Source organism: Cydia strobilella, chromosome 6, assembly GCF_947568885.1.
Source record: "Cydia strobilella chromosome 6, ilCydStro3.1, whole genome shotgun sequence".
NCBI lineage: Eukaryota > Metazoa > Arthropoda > Insecta > Lepidoptera > Tortricidae > Cydia > Cydia strobilella.
In genome coordinates this window covers 21,693,338-21,712,962 of record NC_086046.1, presented here as the reverse complement: position 1 = coordinate 21,712,962, position 19,625 = coordinate 21,693,338, and the positions used below count along the sequence as shown (strand labels likewise).

General features: G+C 39.6%; 2 protein-coding genes across 3 annotated transcripts in view; both read left to right on the top strand.

The window, feature by feature from the left end:
• The window catches only part of LOC134742277 (rhomboid-related protein 2-like), a 29,770-nt gene extending 12,481 nt beyond the window's left edge, over positions 1-17,289 (top strand). Inside the window, exons 1-5 of one of the 2 annotated variants that reach the window (XM_063675328.1) lie at positions 510-587; positions 11,879-12,273; positions 13,846-13,994; positions 14,609-14,784; positions 15,821-17,289. In XM_063675328.1, coding sequence (XP_063531398.1) covers positions 11,919-12,273; positions 13,846-13,994; positions 14,609-14,784; positions 15,821-16,124 — 984 coding nt within the window. In that variant the 5' untranslated portion in view covers positions 510-587; positions 11,879-11,918 and the 3' untranslated portion in view covers positions 16,125-17,289. Of the gene's footprint in view, positions 1-509; positions 588-11,878; positions 12,274-13,841; positions 13,995-14,608; positions 14,785-15,820 lie in introns of those variants that run through there. The other variant, XM_063675327.1, reaches the window with a different exon arrangement.
• LOC134742267 (uncharacterized) lies at positions 4,077-10,475 on the top strand. Its single transcript, XM_063675301.1, has 2 exons — positions 4,077-6,019; positions 10,001-10,475. Exons 1-2 carry the CDS (start codon positions 4,985-4,987, stop codon positions 10,217-10,219), a joined length of 1,254 nt encoding a protein of 417 aa, XP_063531371.1. The 5' UTR covers positions 4,077-4,984; the 3' UTR covers positions 10,220-10,475.
• Positions 17,290-19,625: the final 2,336 nt, after the last annotated feature.

Here is a 19,625-nt window from a genome sequence, read left to right as displayed (position 1 = left end):
TTGTAAATTTTGGTTTTGTATTGCTTGTAAAAATTTACATGTAAAAGTGCCCCTGTGGCCTATTTGCTTAGTAAATGTTTGATGTTTGAGTATGAATATATGCAGCATCCTTCGTATTATCAGCGTCGATTCTACGCCGTATATGATAAACAAATTAAGCGCTTTACGTCACGGGGTGCCCCGCACGCAGCGGGCCCCGGCATCAGCCATCAACTCCCGCGCATCTGGATTCACACGCATGGTCACTTACAGTTGTAAAATTACCATAAAAACCTGTACATAATTATCGTTTCTATGACAACACAATCCGCAGCATCAGTGCTAATAATGTGACGTCACAGGGTGCAGGTAGCGCGCGCCCCGGCACGGCATGCTCACGCGCATCTAACCATCTCTGTTTCTCTGTCTCGTATCGCGCGCCGCGCGATCTGCACGTAAGTACAGCTAAAGCTTATCTGTTACGTGTCTTAGTGTATTCAAAGGTTGTTTAGTAGTGTAAAAGATCTAGAAATCTTATTATTTGTGTTAAAAAAGTTAAGTTTTTAATCGGATTTTGTTGCTAGTAATGTGTTGTTGATAATAAAATGGTAAGTTAATTTCGTTTTTTTTTAATATAAGAATGTCAGTAAATATGTGCCAGGTGTATTAACCGTGGTAAATAACATTAAATAAAATTATTCGGAATTTACAATAATAATGAAAAGAAAATAGTGGGCCGATTTTTTTTATTGTTGATTTTTTTCGTCATAATTCGATAAAATTTGGTGGATATATTCCCTGTTCTGTACAATATACGTATGCGCAATTTCATACTTTCACTGGTTTACGAAAAATTATGGTATTTTCATGATTTCGTATTTATTGGGATAAAAAGAGAAAAAGGAGCTCTTCAAAATAGCCAAATTTTATCGAAATCAAACGAAAAAAAAACTAACGACAACAGAACAGAACCAGCCCATATAATTATGTAGGTAAAGGAAAATATTATTTTAATATGAATCTCATAAAAGTGCTAATTACTACAAAGAAGTTATCAATATTATCATTAAAAGAAGCTGCCGATACATACCTACTCATTATGATCAAACAAAGTATACTGCACGCCAACCAAAATTTCATTAATTATGCAATAGCATTATATTAATTACATATTAATTTATTTTATCGAACTTAAGATGGCTAATTATATGCTGTCAATATGTTATGTTAACATTGTTATTCATAATGAATATTATAAGATATTTACATATGTATCATCGTCAATCAAATGGGTACTATTTGTCGGTATTGAGTTATTAGTTGAGGTATTGACTTATTATTCAAAATGTTGTAGTAACAGCTTATGACATAACATTCATTGCATATTGTAAGGACAATCATTTACCGAGAATCTAAATGAGAATATCCCACTGTTACTAATATGGGGCATTTTCTATGAAAAGGGACCTTATTGTCGATGGCGCTTGCGCCGCAAAGCGCCGCGCGGCGTGTATTTATATCGGAGCATAGTTAATAATGGCGTAAGCGCCATCGACAATAAGGTCCCTTTTTATAGAAAATGCTGAATATATACATACAATACATAGGATTAAAGGTAGAAAATTTATATATTTCTCTTTTTATTAATGAAATAATATTTAGTTATGTTATATTTAACAACGCTTCCTGAGAAGTAACATTCCATGATTTGGAGAGATGAGAAGGAACCGCCAACGTCGTCATCTCCTCCCGTTCGTGCTCATCAGAAGATTGATTGACAGCCTCACTTCAATTGTTCTGGATTCTATTGTTTAGGCAGCGCCGCAGCATTGCGCGATAACGCCTATGAAAGGCGATAGATGGCACAATTCAGTCATTCTCCGTCATATAATTGAGATGTCACAAAACCAGCGATATCTGGAACTGTCGTTAAAACTTCTCAAATAGAGCCAGGGGCGTAGCTAGAGGATATGACGCCCGGGGCAGTCACCAAATGTACGCCCCCTGACGACTGACATAAGTTTCACTGCTGCTGCCTTTTGCCCATTTTGCCCCCCCCCCCCCCTTGGATGGCGCCCGGGGCACGTGCCCCCTCTGCCCCCCCCCCCCCCCTAGTTACGCCACTGAATAGAGCCACATTATTCAGTGATGTTCCTGGCCTCGGCTTATCGGATGGCAACACATGGCAATCTTGTCTATATTAAATTGAATGGACACAGCTATTGAGAGTTGCCAGACAGACAGACACTTCCTTGTGTGGCCCTTTGTTTAGCCAAATCGGTTTGTTAAACTAGGAGTGTGTTTGTGTCATTCATAGGGCCTAGCCATGATCACAGTCGTTTATAGAAAACGCCAATAGTAACCTAAATAATGACTTGACTCTTCGTAGCATCCCGATACCTTTGTAGGGTTCCGTACCCAAAGGGTAACAACGGGACCCTATTACTAAGACTCCGCTGTCCGTCTATTCTGTCCGTCTGTCTGTCACCAGGCTGTATCTCATGAACCGTGATAGCTAGACAGTTGAAATTTTCACAGATGATGTACAAAACTGGGTTGCATTGAATGTGTCTTCTTATCTCTTATAATTGATGATGATACTACTCTTGGTAATGATTGTACATACGTATAAGATTTATAACTAAATCCAACCTTTTCCTGTTACGTTTGCCAAACGTCTTTAAATACTCTCGCGTCTGTCGCTTTATACTGATAGTTTTATTGGCAGCAGCCAATAATAAACGACTACGAGTAGTTTGGTAGTACGGTAGTAACTGCGGAATGAACTGTCGCCTGCGGTATTTCCTTACCTATACACCTTTAAACTGTGTGTAAGCTACGCATTTGCAACACCTCGGGACCAGAGGCTCTGGTGTTGCAGGTGTCCATGGGCCAATGGACATGTAATTGCTTACCAATACGCGATTCGATTGCTCGTTTGCCTAGCTAAGCCTCCTACCCATTTCATAAAAAAACATTCAAATATCTACTCTTAAATCGATCCAATTTTACCCCAACATACGTATAATTTGTTCCATGAAACTGAACTGATGGTACCAACAACAATGCATTGCATTGTGTGGCACGTTGCACGTGTTGTGATGGCATTAGTCTGGTGTTGCATCTTCAAGGCACAGGGATGCATATTGAACAGCTCTATTTGTCAAACACCGAAAACATACAGCTACCATTTACGACAGGCATGTCACACGACGCATATTAATGTGCACAGTGCATTCCAGACACACATGATTTTTGTTATTCATTTAAGTATGAATGCGTTCGTCTGACGTTTCTGACGAATCTGATGTTTATCTGACATGGCTATTTTTACGTTACGTATACATTTGACGTTCCCGCAAAAATCGGCAAACTTTTTTGTACAGAAAATTACAGACGTGGCGTCTCCGTTAAGTTATATCCTCCTAGATCTTATCCTTTCTTATCTGCTTCCTAATAAAGAAAATAGTTCATTATCAAGTTCCGATCACTTCATTGTCTACAGACCCACCACGTCGATTCAACATTGACACTCCTACATAGCTTTATAGTCTGTTGTCTTTACTAACAGCTCAATTGATCTTTGGTAGTCTTCATCTCGTCGCAACAAGGGTCACGATTTGTCACATAATTTTGTCAAAGATGGTACGAACAGCTGACCGTTGGTGTGTTTTATGGCGTTGCAATAAAGTTTACGAAAGATACCCTTTAGGTAACCCTGTACGGTCGGCAGATAAGAATCGAGCTGGCTACGCGTAACAATGGTGTGATATTCTAAGTTGTACACGTGTCTAGATTTTTTAATGGGGTTATAGATCGAAAAAAAAACACATAATATATATTTACTCTCATGAATAGGCACGAATAAATAAATAAAAGATGATCATTAAAATTAAATACCTTAGATTAATTATGTCTAATACTCGTAAATTTACAGTTTTATCATTATAGCAATGCTTTTCCGTATAAATCAGCACGTATTTTTAGGAGCAGTAATTATCACCAGTATCTCTATTTATCACCATTTTGTACTTATCAACCAGTGTTGTAACGAAACGCAAGGCTTCACCGGAGACTGCGGCGAGACGGGGGCGACCTCTGTTGATGATATTCTCTCTAGCTAACGTTGTGACATTGCAACTTTGAACTTGAAACAAGCAACATAATTTTCTAATTTTTATATATGTACTTGTGTGGCAGAATACAGTACATTTCTATTTTTAAACAATTTTTTATTCTGCCTGGTCCTTCTACAATCCTCAACATGGTCTTCGATGCCAGATAATTATTTGAATCAGCGAGCTACGAGATATTAAGGTCCAAGGACCGCCATTACGGCTGAGACAAAGAAGAAACGCATCGTGTGGAATATTTCCTGCGCATCCAACATACCGGCTTTCCAGTGAGGAGTGCAGCTTGAAACATCCCGAGGCGGCTATATCTTCATCCATCAGCTACGAAGTGCTCAACTGTTCTACCGTTATTCCGGAAAACTACAATCCGACGACGTCGATAAGGAGTGAACAGGTTAAGAAGAGCTAAAAGTGAGTCCGTTCCTTTAATATATGTCAATCATTTTACGTAAGAAGCATTAATAACTATTTTCTATAATATTCCTCTATTTGACACAATTTACAAAGAAACTTATGCTTAAAAACCCTATATTAGGCCTTTAAACAATAACCGTAACCTATTTAAAAAACCACGATACAAATAAATCATACTTTAAAACTCAAATAAATCTCAATTACATAATTGCATAATAAGTGCATCGGTCGAGCGCCGATAAACGTTTTTTTGCCATAGGTATCTAACGGTGCGCCCGGCCGACATAGGTACTTATCGCCATAACTTAGCCGGCCTGCTTATAGTAAACAACATCGGAGTAATTAGCATTAAATTCGTAAGAAAGTGTTTGTTTATGTTCCCGGTTCATTGTGCTGGTGTTTTTGGTGAAACAGAGTGTTGATAGTGCTAAGAAGGTAAATACTAAGTGCAATTTAAGATGGATGAAGCCTTGTTTAAAGAGTTAACTAAGAAGAGGGGTCATATTAAGTCGCGATTAACTAAATTTTCAGGTTATATACGCGAGTTAGCCGAAAAAGTATGGTGTGCGGCTCAGGTGACGGAACTGCAACTTCGGATTGCTAAATTAGAATGTGTTTACAACACGTATGACGAGATTCAAACCAAGTTGGAGTATATGGCGGAGGATGACGAGGCCCAATTGAACGAGAGGTCTGATTTCGAGGATCTGTACTACTCGTCAGTCGCGGCGGCTAAGGAATTAGTAACCATGCATACCAAGGTCGCGCCTAGCGATGGGGTTTCCGACAATAATACACGGCGTCATCCACATGTAAAATGTAAGTTACCTACCATTACTTTACCCAAATTTGGAGGCTCGTATGATACATGGCTTGAGTTTCGCGACACATTTGATAGTTTGATTAATAATGACGACTCCATCGATGATGTAAACAAGTTTCATTATTTGCGGGCTTCATTAGAAGGCAGTGCCGCGGTAATTGTACAATCATTAGCATTATCTAGTAGTAACTATAAAATAGCTTGGCAATTATTATGCGACAGATACAACAATAAGCGGTTATTGGTGAATAATCATATCAAGGCCATATTTAATATAACCCCAATTACCAAGGAGTCATCGACAGCTATTCGGCATCTTATTGACGCGATATGCAAAAATATACGTGCGTTAGCGACCCTTGATGAACCAACCACCCATTGGGACACATTATTAGTGTATATAATATGTCAAAAACTTGACAATGTTACGAGACGAGAGTGGGAGGAGTTTGTGCCTAGTTGCGAAACAATTACTTTCGATGCTATCATACATTTCCTCAGCGATCGTGCGGATCTATTGGAAACCATGGCGATGGATGGCCCCGAACGTCGCGCGTCCTGGCCGCTCGCCGCCGGCACCGGCGCTGCCTCCGCGGCGCACGCGCGCTCCGCCGTGCAACGGGTAAAGGAAAAATGTTTCGTAGGACTAGATGAACGTGAAACCGATACTGTGAGTAGCCCACTTTTTACATATGAATGTCCGTTATGTAAGCGTGGTCATTGGTTATTTGAATGCCCCGACTTTCTCGCGTTATCTAATCAAGAACGTGCAGATAAGGTTCAAGGGATGAAAGTATGTTTGAATTGCTTAAAACCCGGGCACATAGCGAAGTATTGTAGACGTGGTCCGTGCAAGTCGTGTTCATTACGTCATAGCTCACTTATACACGTGGATAGGTTACCGTCGAAGGCTCCAGTAGCAATGCCGGCGATAGAAGTGACTCCTAGCAGTCCGAGCGAGCACGACGAGCCTGCACCTGACCCCGGCTGCAGTGCTAACGGCAGTTTCTTGTTGCCGGCCCATCCTGCTTTAGAAGGTCAAGTCATACTATCTACTGCGCTAGTAGAAGTATATGATCGCGACGGTAAACCACACATGGCGCGCGCATTTTTGGACAATGGGTCTTCACCTAATTTTATTAGAGCTGACTTTTGCAAAAAACTGAACTTACCTATTAGGGAGGTAAATGTGTCTTTAACTGGTATTCAAAATATTAAGTCGACCCTACATAAATTATGTGACGCAAGGTCATCTTTGTTTGACAAAAGTTTTAGCATGAAAAGGTCATTTTACGTAGTTCCACAAGCTACATGCGACTTACCTTTGGAAAAGGTAAATGTATCATTGCTAGACATACCTAAACATTTAGTCTTGGCTGATCCTCAGTTCCACTCGCCGGCAGCTATAGATCTTCTTCTTGGCGCCGAGGTCTTTTGGGAATTAGTAGGTAACGATAAATTTAAATTGGGACGAAACAAGCCCATAGTCTATGAGACCAAACTAGGTTGGGTAGTGTCGGGTCATAATGCTGGTAATCTTAACTCTAAAAGCATTTGTTGCAATTTTGTTCAGATGAATAATCAAGATGACGAATTGACGCGTTTTTGGAAGTTAGACGAAGCAACAATAAAACCCGCGACGGCTTATTATACCAACGATGAACGGGCTTGCGAGGAACACTTTGTTAAAAATACCTCTCGGTTACCGGACGGTAGGTTTATGGTTAGGTATCCTTTAAAGCAGCCTGCATCTTCGTTGGGCGATTCTTACGAGCGGGCAAAACAATGTTTCCTGTCGTTAGAGCGCAGACTAGAACGGCAGCCGCAATTAAAGCCGATGTACAAAGATTTTATGAACGAATACGAGACTTTGGGAGACATGTCCAAGGTTACTTCCAATGAGATAGTAGGAAACTTTTTGCCTTTTCACGGCGTGTTACGGCTATCTAGCCTCACGACAAAGCTCCGGGTCGTATTCAACGCTAGTGCGCGCACGTCTACCGGAGTAACGCTGAACGACATTCAGTATGTAGGACCTACTATTCAGGACGATCTCATAGCTATCTTGTTACGGTTTAGGCAATACCGCTTTGTGTACACGGCTGACGTGGAAAAAATGTATAGGAGGATAGTCGTGCACCCTGACGATAGGTATTTGCAACAAATCATTTGGCGCAAGGATCCATCTGAACCTCTGTGCGTATACAAATTAAATACGGTCACCTACGGTACGGCCAGTGCTCCGTTCTTAGCTGTTAGGTGCCTTAAACAGTTATCACTGGACTGCTCGGACCCTCGGCTCACTGAAATCATTGCCCATGACTTTTACATGGATGACTTTTTGTCCGGGTCTGATACTGAGCAAGAGGCCACCAGCATTATAACTCAGGTTAGTGCAGTACTTAAAAGTGCCGGCAAGTGGCGTTCAAATGAACCTAGGCTCATAACTGAACATAATGACGACTCTAGAAATCTAAATCTAGGCAACATGGACGAAAGTAAGACGCTAGGGCTAGGTTGGAAAAGTGGAGCCGATGTCTTGTATTTTACTATCGACTTTGGAAAACACCCTGAAAAAATAACCAAGCGGTTTATCCTCTCCACAATAGCAAAAATATTTGACCCTCTAGGTCTTTTATCGCCGGTTGTCATTCAGGGTAAAATCCTGCTACAGCTTTTATGGCTTTCTCGAGTTTCTTGGGATGATGAAGTGCCTCAAGAGATTTCTCAAAAATGGCATAGTATAACAATGTCTTTACCGGAATTAAACCACTTATGCATTCCTCGTAGTGTCGTAGGAATCCACGCGTCGCGAGTGGAATTCCACATTTTTACGGATGCATCTCAATCTGCGTACGGAGCTTGTTTGTACGTACGTACTATCACTAACACAGGAGTAGTTACTCGGTTACTCATGTCAAAGAGTAGGGTAGCTCCACTTCGGCCGGTAACTATTCCGCGGATGGAATTATGCGGAGCTTTGATCGGAGCACAGCTTTACCAAAAAGCGCTAATATCACTTCGCATGAAAGCAGACAGTTGTACATTTTGGACCGATTCCATGATCGTGTTAGGATGGCTTAGAATGCTACCAACCCAACTCAAAGTATTCGTACGAAATCGCGTAGCTGATATACTCGAAATCACTGGCGGTTGGCCTTGGCGACACGTACCTACTAAGGACAATCCAGCGGATCTGGTCTCACGCGGCCTTGATGCGGGTTCAATTGCTGCGGCTGATATTTGGTGGAACGGTCCAGCATTCCTACGTAATGACGAAGAGGACTGGCCCAAAAATCACCACGCGAGCAAGGATAGCGATGAAGTTAAGGCTGAGGTAATCACTGCAAATGTAGCGAGCGAAGCTGTACTAGATAGTTCCCGCTACCGACCGCTATCAGAATTGAATCTTACGAAGTTTTCCAATTTTACCAAACTCAAACGAGTCACCGCTTACGTTTTACGGTTTATCAATAACGCACGACCGGGTAGTGTGAGAAATTCAGGATTCCTTAACACTAAAGAACTTCATGCGGCTATGAATATTTTAGTAAAATTAGCGCAGATAGAATCATTTTGCTCATATGATGATGTTAAAAATAAAACTGTACTCAAAGCCAAAGATCCGCTTACAAAGCTGAATCCTTTTGTGGATTCTGAAGGACTTATGCGTGTAGGCGGAAGACTTAGAAACGGGCCTTTTAGCTTTGATAAAAAGCACCCAGCTATCTTGCCGAAAGGGCATTTTATAACGGTGACATATTTCAATGCCGTTCACATCATTTTGTTACACGCGGGACCTCAAGCCATGCTAGCATACGTAAAGTCTACCTATTGGCCAATCGGTGGTCGTACACAAGCTAGGTCAACATATTACAAATGCATCCTGTGCACTCGTATGCGCGGTGCAACTATTGCGCCACTTATGGGCAACTTACCCTCACCGCGAGTAACGCCAGGCTTTCCTTTCGAGGTTGTTGGCGTAGATTATGCCGGTCCTATACTGGCTGCGTCTCGAAAGGGTCGTGGTAGTCAAACCATAAAGGTATACATCGTGATCTTTGTGTGTTTTAAAACTAAATGTGTACACCTTGAGCTATGTAGTGACTTGTCTGCGGAAGGTTACATGGCGGCGTTGAAGCGATTCGTTAGTCGCCGCGGTTTACCTTCTGACATATACTCCGACAATGGAACCCAGTTTGTCGGGGCGTACAATGATTTAAAGAGATTCCTTACCAGCCATGCGAAGACGTTATCTGAGTCTGCAGCCAATGCCGGCATTAGGTTTCACTTTATTCCACCATATTCACCACACTTTGGCGGTTTGTGGGAAGCCGGGGTAAAATCCACTAAACACCATTTAGTTAGAGTCTTAGGTAACTGTCATTTAACCTTTGAAGAGATTTATTGCGCACTGTGTCAAATAGAGGCAATTTTAAATTCAAGGCCTCTTACTCCTTTAACCAGCGATCCTTCTGATCTGCTACCACTTACTCCAGGCCATTTTTTAATTGGACGACCACTCACAGCTCTTCCGACTCCCTGTCTGACAGAGATTCCTCCATTGAGACTGACACGGTACCAGAGGATCGAACAATTGAGGCAACACTACTGGGTTCGCTGGTATAAAGAATATGTTTCTGAACTTCAGGAGCGAACCAAATGGAGGCAAGCCAAGGGTCAACTGGCTACCGATACCATGGTCGTCGTCAAAGAAGACAACCTGCCTCCAATGAAATGGAAGCTCGGCAGAATAGTTAGCGTCATCCCTGGATCTGATGGCATCAATCGCGTGGCCGACATCAGGACGTCGTCTGGGATCATCCGTCGTGCGTTCAGCAAAATATGTCCACTGCCAGTCGAAAATTAACTCTTCAGTTGAAAGACCAAGCTTTCAACGTGGGCGGGCATGTTGTAACGAAACGCAAGGCTTCACCGGAGACTGCGGCGAGACGGGGGCGACCTCTGTTGATGATATTCTCTCTAGCTAACGTTGTGACATTGCAACTTTGAACTTGAAACAAGCAACATAATTTTCTAATTTTTATATATGTACTTGTGTGGCAGAATACAGTACATTTCTATTTTTAAACAATTTTTTATTCTGCCTGGTCCTTCTACAATCCTCAACAACCAGACTAGTATTTCAATATACCAAATCACTCTTAGAAAAAAAAACAAGTAAAACAAACTCAAAAGTATTTATGTTCTTAATGTTCTCTCTAAGCATAACCAGTTAAAATCTGAAAATTGTAACTAAAAACAAAAATGACCTCCTAAAACCTTAAATTTTACATCACAAATTTATTTGAATCATATTCCTTGATTCCTTCAAAATAACAACATTACTACGAATTCTACGAAATTCATTCAAAATATAAACAATACTTACGTCACAATAATTAGGAAAACGCTTTAAACGTAAATCTTTTTAGGGATTTCTATGAAAACCCAATTAGCGAGTTTGTGCGCCCGCGCCGCCGCCGCGCAAACCACAAGCTTCTTTGTTACTCGTCGACAAAATGACGTAAGCGCCGACCAACTTCGAATACTTTTTGACATTTATTCCCAGGCAGTACTAATTGTCATGAGATAAATAATAAACAAGGGCCTTGTTTGTGGGAAACCCGACGGTACTTATTAGGGATAAATGGCATTTGCATTAAATTATTTTATGTTATGATGTATTACATTTAATGTGGTATAAATAAAATGTTACAACTTATTTATGTAGTACGCTAAGTACTCAATTACCTGTCTACTACCTAACTAATCATTATTAACCAAAAAATAGTCAATGATCACCAAAATTTTAACCATATTTTAATTAAAAATATCATCATTTTCTTCATAGTAGCATTTCGTTTCTGTAAGAGTCGCAGTTTTAACCTAACCTAACCCATTTTTCTAGTAGCATTTCGTTTCTCAGAGGATCGCAGTTTTAACCTAACCTAACCCACTTCTCTGATAGAAGTTTGGTTCTGTGATTATCGCACATCAAACCTAACCTAACCCACTTTTCTAGCAGCATTACGTATGGGTCGCAGTTCTAACCTAACCCCACTTTTCTGATAGCAGTTCGGTTCTGAGAGGATCGCAGGTCGCGCGTGCCGGCGGTGCGGTGTACGGGGAGTTGAGCGAGAGGCGATTTTTTTATTTAGGGTATTAAAGTATTTTTGTAGTAATTATAATTGTAGCCTTTCTAAAATGAATAATTAGTTATTTTTATAAATACAATACAATAGGTGAAAACGTGGCATTGGAATTTTTTTACCCTGATCCACGATTCGATCGACATGAGTAATGCTGTAAAGTATAATTATTTATAGAAGTGCATTTACATTGTAAACTAAAATAAAATACTCTAGTTTATTTTCTAGTGCAGACAAACCGGAAGCAAATTACCCATCAATTTCCCGCTGCAATTATAGGAATATAGATATATGTCTATTGATTTATTTTAAATTTTCCTCCTGAAACGCGTATATATATATCGCGGCGCTACAATATATTAATTACTTGGTTACAGACGCAAGCGACAGGTTGACGGAAAATGGTAGTTGGTCGCGATGGCGCCCGATGCCGACGTCGAGGACCGAGCGGGCTACAGACCGGTACCTGTGCATGTACCACGAGGTACTCCAAGACGCGTGGCGCCTTCCCGACCTCCAGCGACCCGAGCGTGGCTCGAACGGGAGACCAGAAGCCCTGGCGAGCACCGCCGTCTCCTCGACTCCCCACCAAGCCCCATACTCCAAGCCGGTCTCACGCTTGGAGTGTGGGATGTTCTCAAGAAACAGAAGCAAGAAAAGCCAATAGAAGAAAAGCCGAAAGTTAAAACGAAGTTTCAGAAGAGATCGGAGAAGTTGTACGCTGTTCTCAAACCGCCTTATTTTATACTCACCGTTATTATTATAATCGTAAGTTTCTTTCATGTTTCTTATTACTATTTATAAATATTTTTACATGTCTTGAATCATGAAAAGATAATAGGTATCAACAATTTTTTTTACATAAGATCGGGTTTAATGTTAAGTTACAATAACATACAAAAAACATTACCCTCCTCCTCCTTTGGCAGTCGGGCAAAGATAGATATAACTCCGTAATAGATGGATACAGTCTAAGGATAAAACGTGCCTCGAAAATCAAGAAAATTTGATTCTCGTTCAGAGGGCGCTACTAGCTTTGGCCTACAGTCGTATAGATGGCGTTGATGGTTTCGTTTGTTATTTAACAATTTTAACGCATATCAGTGAAAGAACATGTGTCAAAATCATAAAAATAATTAATGCAAATAAAAAAAAAACATTTATCCATATTTAAATACATTTTATCGTATTTTTATAAATCTTCATTTTTAGTTTTAAAGTGTGTCGACAGATGGCAGTGAATTTACTGCGGTTACAAAATTTACTATGACAGTACCGCTCTAGTATAAGTTACTCTATGCAGTTGGGTAAAAAGCTGCAAAATCACACATATCTTTTTACACTATTTTTCATGAAGCTAAATAAATAATGTATGTATAAAAGACAGCTTAACTATTACTGATCGGACTAGACCGGACATCACTCAACATTTTAATTATAATTACTCGTTACAAAATATTTTACGTCAATTTTTATTTGATTTTCATCCGGTTCACAATACGAATTTAAAACCCGATAGGTCTGCTCCCTGTGTCTGCTCCCGATAGGGGGTGGTCTATGGTCTGCTCACATTCAGGGAAACTCGCGCTTTGGTGACTAAATATGATAAATTCAGAAATAGATTTACATAATTGAGATTATTTTTGTTATGGTTTTATGAAATTTTGCAACAAAAAAATCCATGTTTACATGAGTGTTTTTTTTACTGTTGCAAAGTGTATTCGGTTAATTCAAAGTTATTTTTGAACGTCAGGTAATTTCCAAAATGGACTTTATGTTTGATTTTATTATATGACTCATATCAATGAGGATATAAGTAATAAGATAGAGCGGTACTGTCATAGTAAATTTTGTAACCACTGTAAATTCACTGCCATCTATTGACATACTTCAAAACTCAAAATGTAGATTTATAAAAATACGTTAAAATGTATTTAAATATGGATAAATGTTTTTTTTTATTTGCATTAATAATTTTTATATGATTTTGACCCATGTTCTTTCACTGATATGCGTTAAAATTATAAATAACAAACGAAACAGTCAACGCCCTCTATACGAGAGTAGGCCAAAACTAGTGGCGCCATCTGATCGAGAATCAAATTTTCGTGATTTTCGAGGCACGTTTTTTCCTTAGACTGTATCCATCTATTACGGAGTTATATCTATCTTTGCTCATATGATTATGGACTTCATGTAAATGATTTTCGGAGTGGGGTGATCCGGGTTTCATTTTGTAGAATTTTCTTCAATTACCAAATTATATTAGAAGCCTCGCATCTAATTCTGACGTACCTCTAGTTAACCTTTCTTTTTCAATTCAATGATATGTTTGCGCAGGTAGCAATGTACCTGTGGGGCTCGGAGCGCGCGCGCATGCGTCTGGAGTGGTCGCCGGGCGCGTGGTGGCGGGAGCCGTGGAGACTGCTGTCTTATGGCGTCATACACGCCTCGGCAACACACTTGGCTACGAACGCCATCGTTGCCCTTGCGGTAAGTTAAAAAAACTTACTAGACTAAAAAAAAACATTAATGCCAACAATTTCCCACATTGACAAAATTGACAGCAAAAAATACGGCGTTAAAGAGATGAGAGATGCATCTAGATCTAACGCACTGTTCGCTCATTATTGCAAGTCGCTCTCTCGCTGGACTTCGTATTATGAATGTACGGTATTACAGCAACTTTATGCAAATTGTCCGCAAATAGAGCGCTAGAGCATTTGCTACAACATATCATATCATATCATATCATATCATATCATTATTTTCATTTATTTTCATAATAGGATTTTACAATCGCTTTATGACGTCAAACAATTGATGCACATACTTATTAACTCCAAGGGTTAAATAAAATAAATAAAATAAAAAAGCCTTTTATTTCTCGCAGATATAAGAAAAAAGTACACTCATAGAATTAAATTTATAGTCAAAGGTGCTTCGTAAAAAAGTTACAGTACATTTATATATCTCCCTATTCTGTCATGCAACCTCCAAGGGTTAACGTTTTCTAAATAGTCTGATATGACTGACTAAAGTTTGAATTCCTTGAATTAACGTACCCGCCATCTACCTACCTTTAAATTTACGCATATTTTCTCCAGGTGGGCTGGGTGCTGGAGCGTGAGCAAGGCCGCGCCCGCGTGTGCGCGATATGGGCGGCGGGGCTGGCGGCGGGCGCGCTAGGCGCCGGAGCATTACAACCGCGAGTACGCGTTGTTGGAGCGTCCGCAGCCGTCTATGCGTTGTTGACAGCGCATCTGCCTAACGTTTGCCTTAGGTGAGTTTTAACTGGTTATCATATCATATCATACACTTGTTTTCTTGGAGGAACCATCGTGTTGAACATCTTCGCGGCCACTCTACTCAATGCGCTTGCAATACAGCACCGCAAACCATGGTGCACCTGTTGGTATGCCCCGCGTGCCCGTAATCCTGCTCAGAATCTGACCTGAGGGTCGCGACGGTCAGGGCTGTCAGCACCGCTGCTTTCTATGCATCCACTGTTTGAAGGAACTTCGACACGAGAGAAGAAGAAGAAGATACACTTGTTTATCGTCTTAATTCGAATTTTGCTGCTTATATACTTCCCTTTTTAGGGTTCCGTGCCGCAAAAGGAAAAAAAACGGAACCCTTATAGGATCACTTTGTTGTCCGTTCGTCTGTCCGTCTGCATGTCCGTCCATCTGTCTGTCAAGACCCTTTATCTCGGGAACGCGTCCACGTATCTCCACGTACCTCCAGGTATCGAGTTGAAATTTAAAACATATACTCAGTCAGATCTGCGGTCCCTTGACGCTGTGAAAAAATCAAACACGTTCCTAGTTCATCATCATCATATCAGGCTTTTATCGCCCACTGCTGAGCATAGGCCTCTCTTCGATTACGCCACTTATCCCGGTCCTGAGCCAATCTCATTCAGAACTTCTTAGTTAACGTAAAAAAAAGAAACGGCCGTTTATGCCGCAAAAACGTATATTTTGACACTCAAGGAAATCAAAATTGATAAGGTACTCCCCGTTGACCTAGAACTCTGAAATTTGGCAAGTAATATCGGCTTATACTACGAATAGAGGGAAAATATGGAAACTGTAAATTTGTAAAAAATAAAAAAAATGATTTTGTACGGAACCCTCGGTGCATGGGCGAGTCCGACTCGCACCTGGCCGGTTTTATTTGGGATAGCTTTAATTTAATACACATTTATTGTCTACTAAATGAAAATTTGTCCGTTGACTTTTTGTACCCATTATGTACTCTTAAAAAGTTAAAGAAATCTTTTAATTTTTCAATTAACTTATAATTGTCTTTCCCAGATTCGGCCACATCCCGCTCTGGTGGTTCCGGCCTCTTAGCGTGGTGGTGCTGGCGACATCAGAGACGCTAAGCTGGGTGCTGCTGCGCACGCCAGCAGACGCCTGGGATGTTGCACCAGTGGCCTGGTCCGCTCACGCCCTCGGAGCCGCTGTCGGCATCCCTGTCGGCTTCCTCGTCTTCTCAGGAGAAAACTCCAATAAAACACCTATTTTAATCGCCAGGTTTATCTCTGCCTTAGCATTAATAGGAGGGACAACCCTAGCAACAATCCATTATGTATTCTGGCATGAGCTGGATACATGACGCACAATTAACAGCCTTAAAGAGGCGACTTAAAGTGCAATTTCCTCCGTCCGCTATTACATTAGCTTTTGATGGAATTTATACCTTTGTAGGTAATTCAGCACCAAAGGAATGATGCAGATGATCGCAACAGTCTTCCTTAACGTATTGTTATTGTTAAAATTTTCTAGTTTATTTTCATGTTGGTAAACATGGGAATATTGGTTGCTGAAAATGTATGACTATACAGAGCGTATGGCTTTTTGGTTATTTATTAGCACAGGTTTTTGTGTTGGATATTGTGATATGATGCTTTTAAATCACGCGTGGCCATACTCCCTGTTCTCAAATATTTCGTATTTGTTTCATAGAACTATATAATAAAAATAAAATTGAGCTTTTAGAAAGAGCGAGCGTAAGTTAAAGCTATCTCTTGTGATAGGTGTTGTGCCTGGTGGCCAACGTTTTTTGGCCTTTTATCAGACTTTCAACTGTTTTTCGGTTCTATGAAACCAACGAGAAGTATTTCTCTCGGCTCAGTACTTAGTATTAAGTCTTGATTTCTATGAAATCGAATATTTAAGATTGTTTTGCATCAAAACGTTGGGTTCAAATGGCTTGTGATTACATGTTACTCGTATATATAACTTTATTATAAGCATTATTATATATTTAAGAATATTTGTATGGTTACGGAGAAGTGACTTATTTTTAATTTGACGTATTTTAAACCAAAGAATGTAAACAATTATTGACATTTTCCAAATTGATAGTATTGCTCAGAATTTGTACCGTCTTTCAATGACTGAGATTCCATTTAATTTCTGTTATTATTTTTCTTACTTTGGGCCAATTGGGCTAAAGGAAAGCTTTATGGTGAGCTGTTTTACTGGTTACCGAGGGATAATAAGCGTAGATATCATTTGTAAAATAACTTTTATCAAGCAGATACGTTGCGAGCGATACTAATTTAGTTTAGTAGCTAGTGGGTTAGCACATTCGTTCTGGTGAATTCTCAATATAAAACAAGCTTGTATGTCTTTCACTCTGGCAGATAGCTGGGTCCTTCTCAAGGGTATTATTGACCTGCTTATTAGAATTATTTAGTTACCTAACTACTTGTATTCATTTCATACTACTGTGACCATAAAGTCCAAATTATTTTTTGTTAAAATCTGGCTTGTGATGTTCTGGAACTTTTGAGATTGCACCGTTCTAGTCTGGTAACTTTAAGTGCACTTGTAGTATAAAACAAATGATTTTAAAAACTGTAATAGATGTCATATATTAAAGAAAAAGTGACGAAGCCCTCCAGTGGTGAAGGCCGGATTCGAACCGGCGTCTTTAGCTATCGCGGCTAACGCCATGAACCCCTAGGCCACCCCGCCACGGCGGTGCCCGTCCGAATTTCTCGACTATATGCCATCTTAGTAAGACCAGCTCTAAGGATGTTTGACCAGCTCTAAGGATGATGATTTTATTTTATAGATGTACAGAATTGTACCCACTGTATGAAGACTCGATGATTTCGAAATGCATCCATACAGTACTCTGGAAATTCTATAATAATTCATTTGTATTATATTTATTACACCTTATATTCATAAGGTGTCTCTTGTGCCATAAGTGGGGGCCTAGCTATGTTGACAATTGTTGATTAAGAGAACGCCAATCGAAACATATATAATGTATGGAAATTGTTACGGGACTAATCTTAACGTCTGTCATCCGGACACGTTTTTACGTTTGACGTCTGTCGATGTACGATTATCATCTTGGCTAAGCCCCCTGGTCGTATGTAGTGACGTCACGCGTCGTCACTTTGTTGTAAAAAGAGGCAACAAGTTAACTGCGACGTCTATTCTAGTTTCAGTTATGTTTTACCATAGAGTAACTTATACTAGAGCGGTACTGTCATAGTAAATTTTGTAACCCCAGTAAATTCACTGCCATCTGTCGACACACTTTAAAACTAAAAATAAATATTTATAAAAATACGATAAAATGTATTTAAATATGGATAAATGATTTTTTTTATTTGCATTAATTATTTTTATATGATTTTGACCCATGTTCTTTCACTGGTATGCGTTAAAATTATAAATAACAAACGAAACAGTCAACGCCCTCTATACGAGTGTAGGCCAAAACTAGTGGCGCCATCTGATCGAGAATAAAATTTTCGTGATTTTCGAGGCACGTTTTTTCCTTAGACTGTATCCATCTATTACGTACTGAAAATTGACGACTTTACTAGACGACGCATCGTGCTTCTGTATTGATTCTTATCACTCGTTTGGAATGCTACCTACATATCAAAAGTGATATTATTTGTAATAAATATTTGATTATAATATCTTAAGAATTAAGTTTCATTTATAAAACCTTTAAACAAATCATGTTAGTCATCCTTGAACATAATGAATAGAAGAAGCCGCAAAACTGTAGTCCAAAATATTCGAAAAGTTATTTGTTTTATAGTACAAGGGGGGGCAAAGTTTTTGTTAAACCCCTTGTGCTAATATTGATGCCCGAGCAACCGAAAGACTCCAAAATTGAACCACGAGCATAGAGGTACAATAATATAGAGAGGAAATGGCCTCCTCCCCCATTTGACCGAACGAGATGCTCTTAAGGAACAAAGTAGGAGTAGCAGAGAAAGCGCATCTATGTAATGCTAGGTCTATGACTACGAGCGTAGCGAGTGGTTCGGAAAGTGGAATTTTGTGTGTTGCGAGGGTTTCAAGGCAAGCCCGAGTGAAACACAAAATTTTTCACCACACCTTACGCGAGTACAATACTCATTTCAATTCAATTCAAGGAGTTGCGATCACAATACTTTCTGTAATATGTTACAAATCAAATTCAAACGAACGTTAATGTATTATTCAAAATCATCACTTAACCTCCTAAGGACCACCATACAAAGTTTCCCTATTTTTAATTTGAACCTTGTTGTATAGAAGATTAGGGTGACTTTCGTTTGTTTTAGAAAACAATGAAACAAAAGAAATGCTACTTAATTCAGTTAGTGTAAGGTTCAAATTGGATTGAAACAGTGTACGTTGTAATGCACATTGGGCCTTACGAGGTTAAAAGTAAATGCTACCAGCCAACATGAGGAAACAACTCAAAATTTGCATCAGATTATTTTGTAACTCTTGTGGATAAAATGCAACTTTCTTATCAGTTTTTTAAGTAGAAAGTGAGCCTTTACACACTGGTGTGGTTAAAAAATTATTACTGTTGTGGTTATATTTGGGTGGTTTTACAGAATTTCTTATTTAAAACTCCAATTTATATTTCCTATGAACATATAATGGTGATGATCTTATAATACGCCACCTTTGGTCATAACGTTAATATTAAAATTAGCGCCATCTACTGACGAGTAGCGCTAGACAGCGGTATTGTACTACTCGTCAATAGAGGGCCTTAGCAAAGGGTAAGAAATATATTTTTACAAGCAAGGAGGTATAAAAAACTTGAATAGTTTTATGTTTTTATTTACTATTGTAAAAA

Bases quoted from the DNA above. Each gene is read 5' to 3' on its own strand.
- LOC134742267 (XM_063675301.1), top strand. From the start codon at position 4,985: ATGGATGAAGCCTTGTTTAAAGAGTTAACTAAGAAGAGGGGTCATATT. The intron at 6,020-10,000 runs GTGAGTAGCCCA...TCTGAACTTCAG, and splicing joins ATGAACGTGAAACCGATACT to GAGCGAACCAAATGGAGGCA.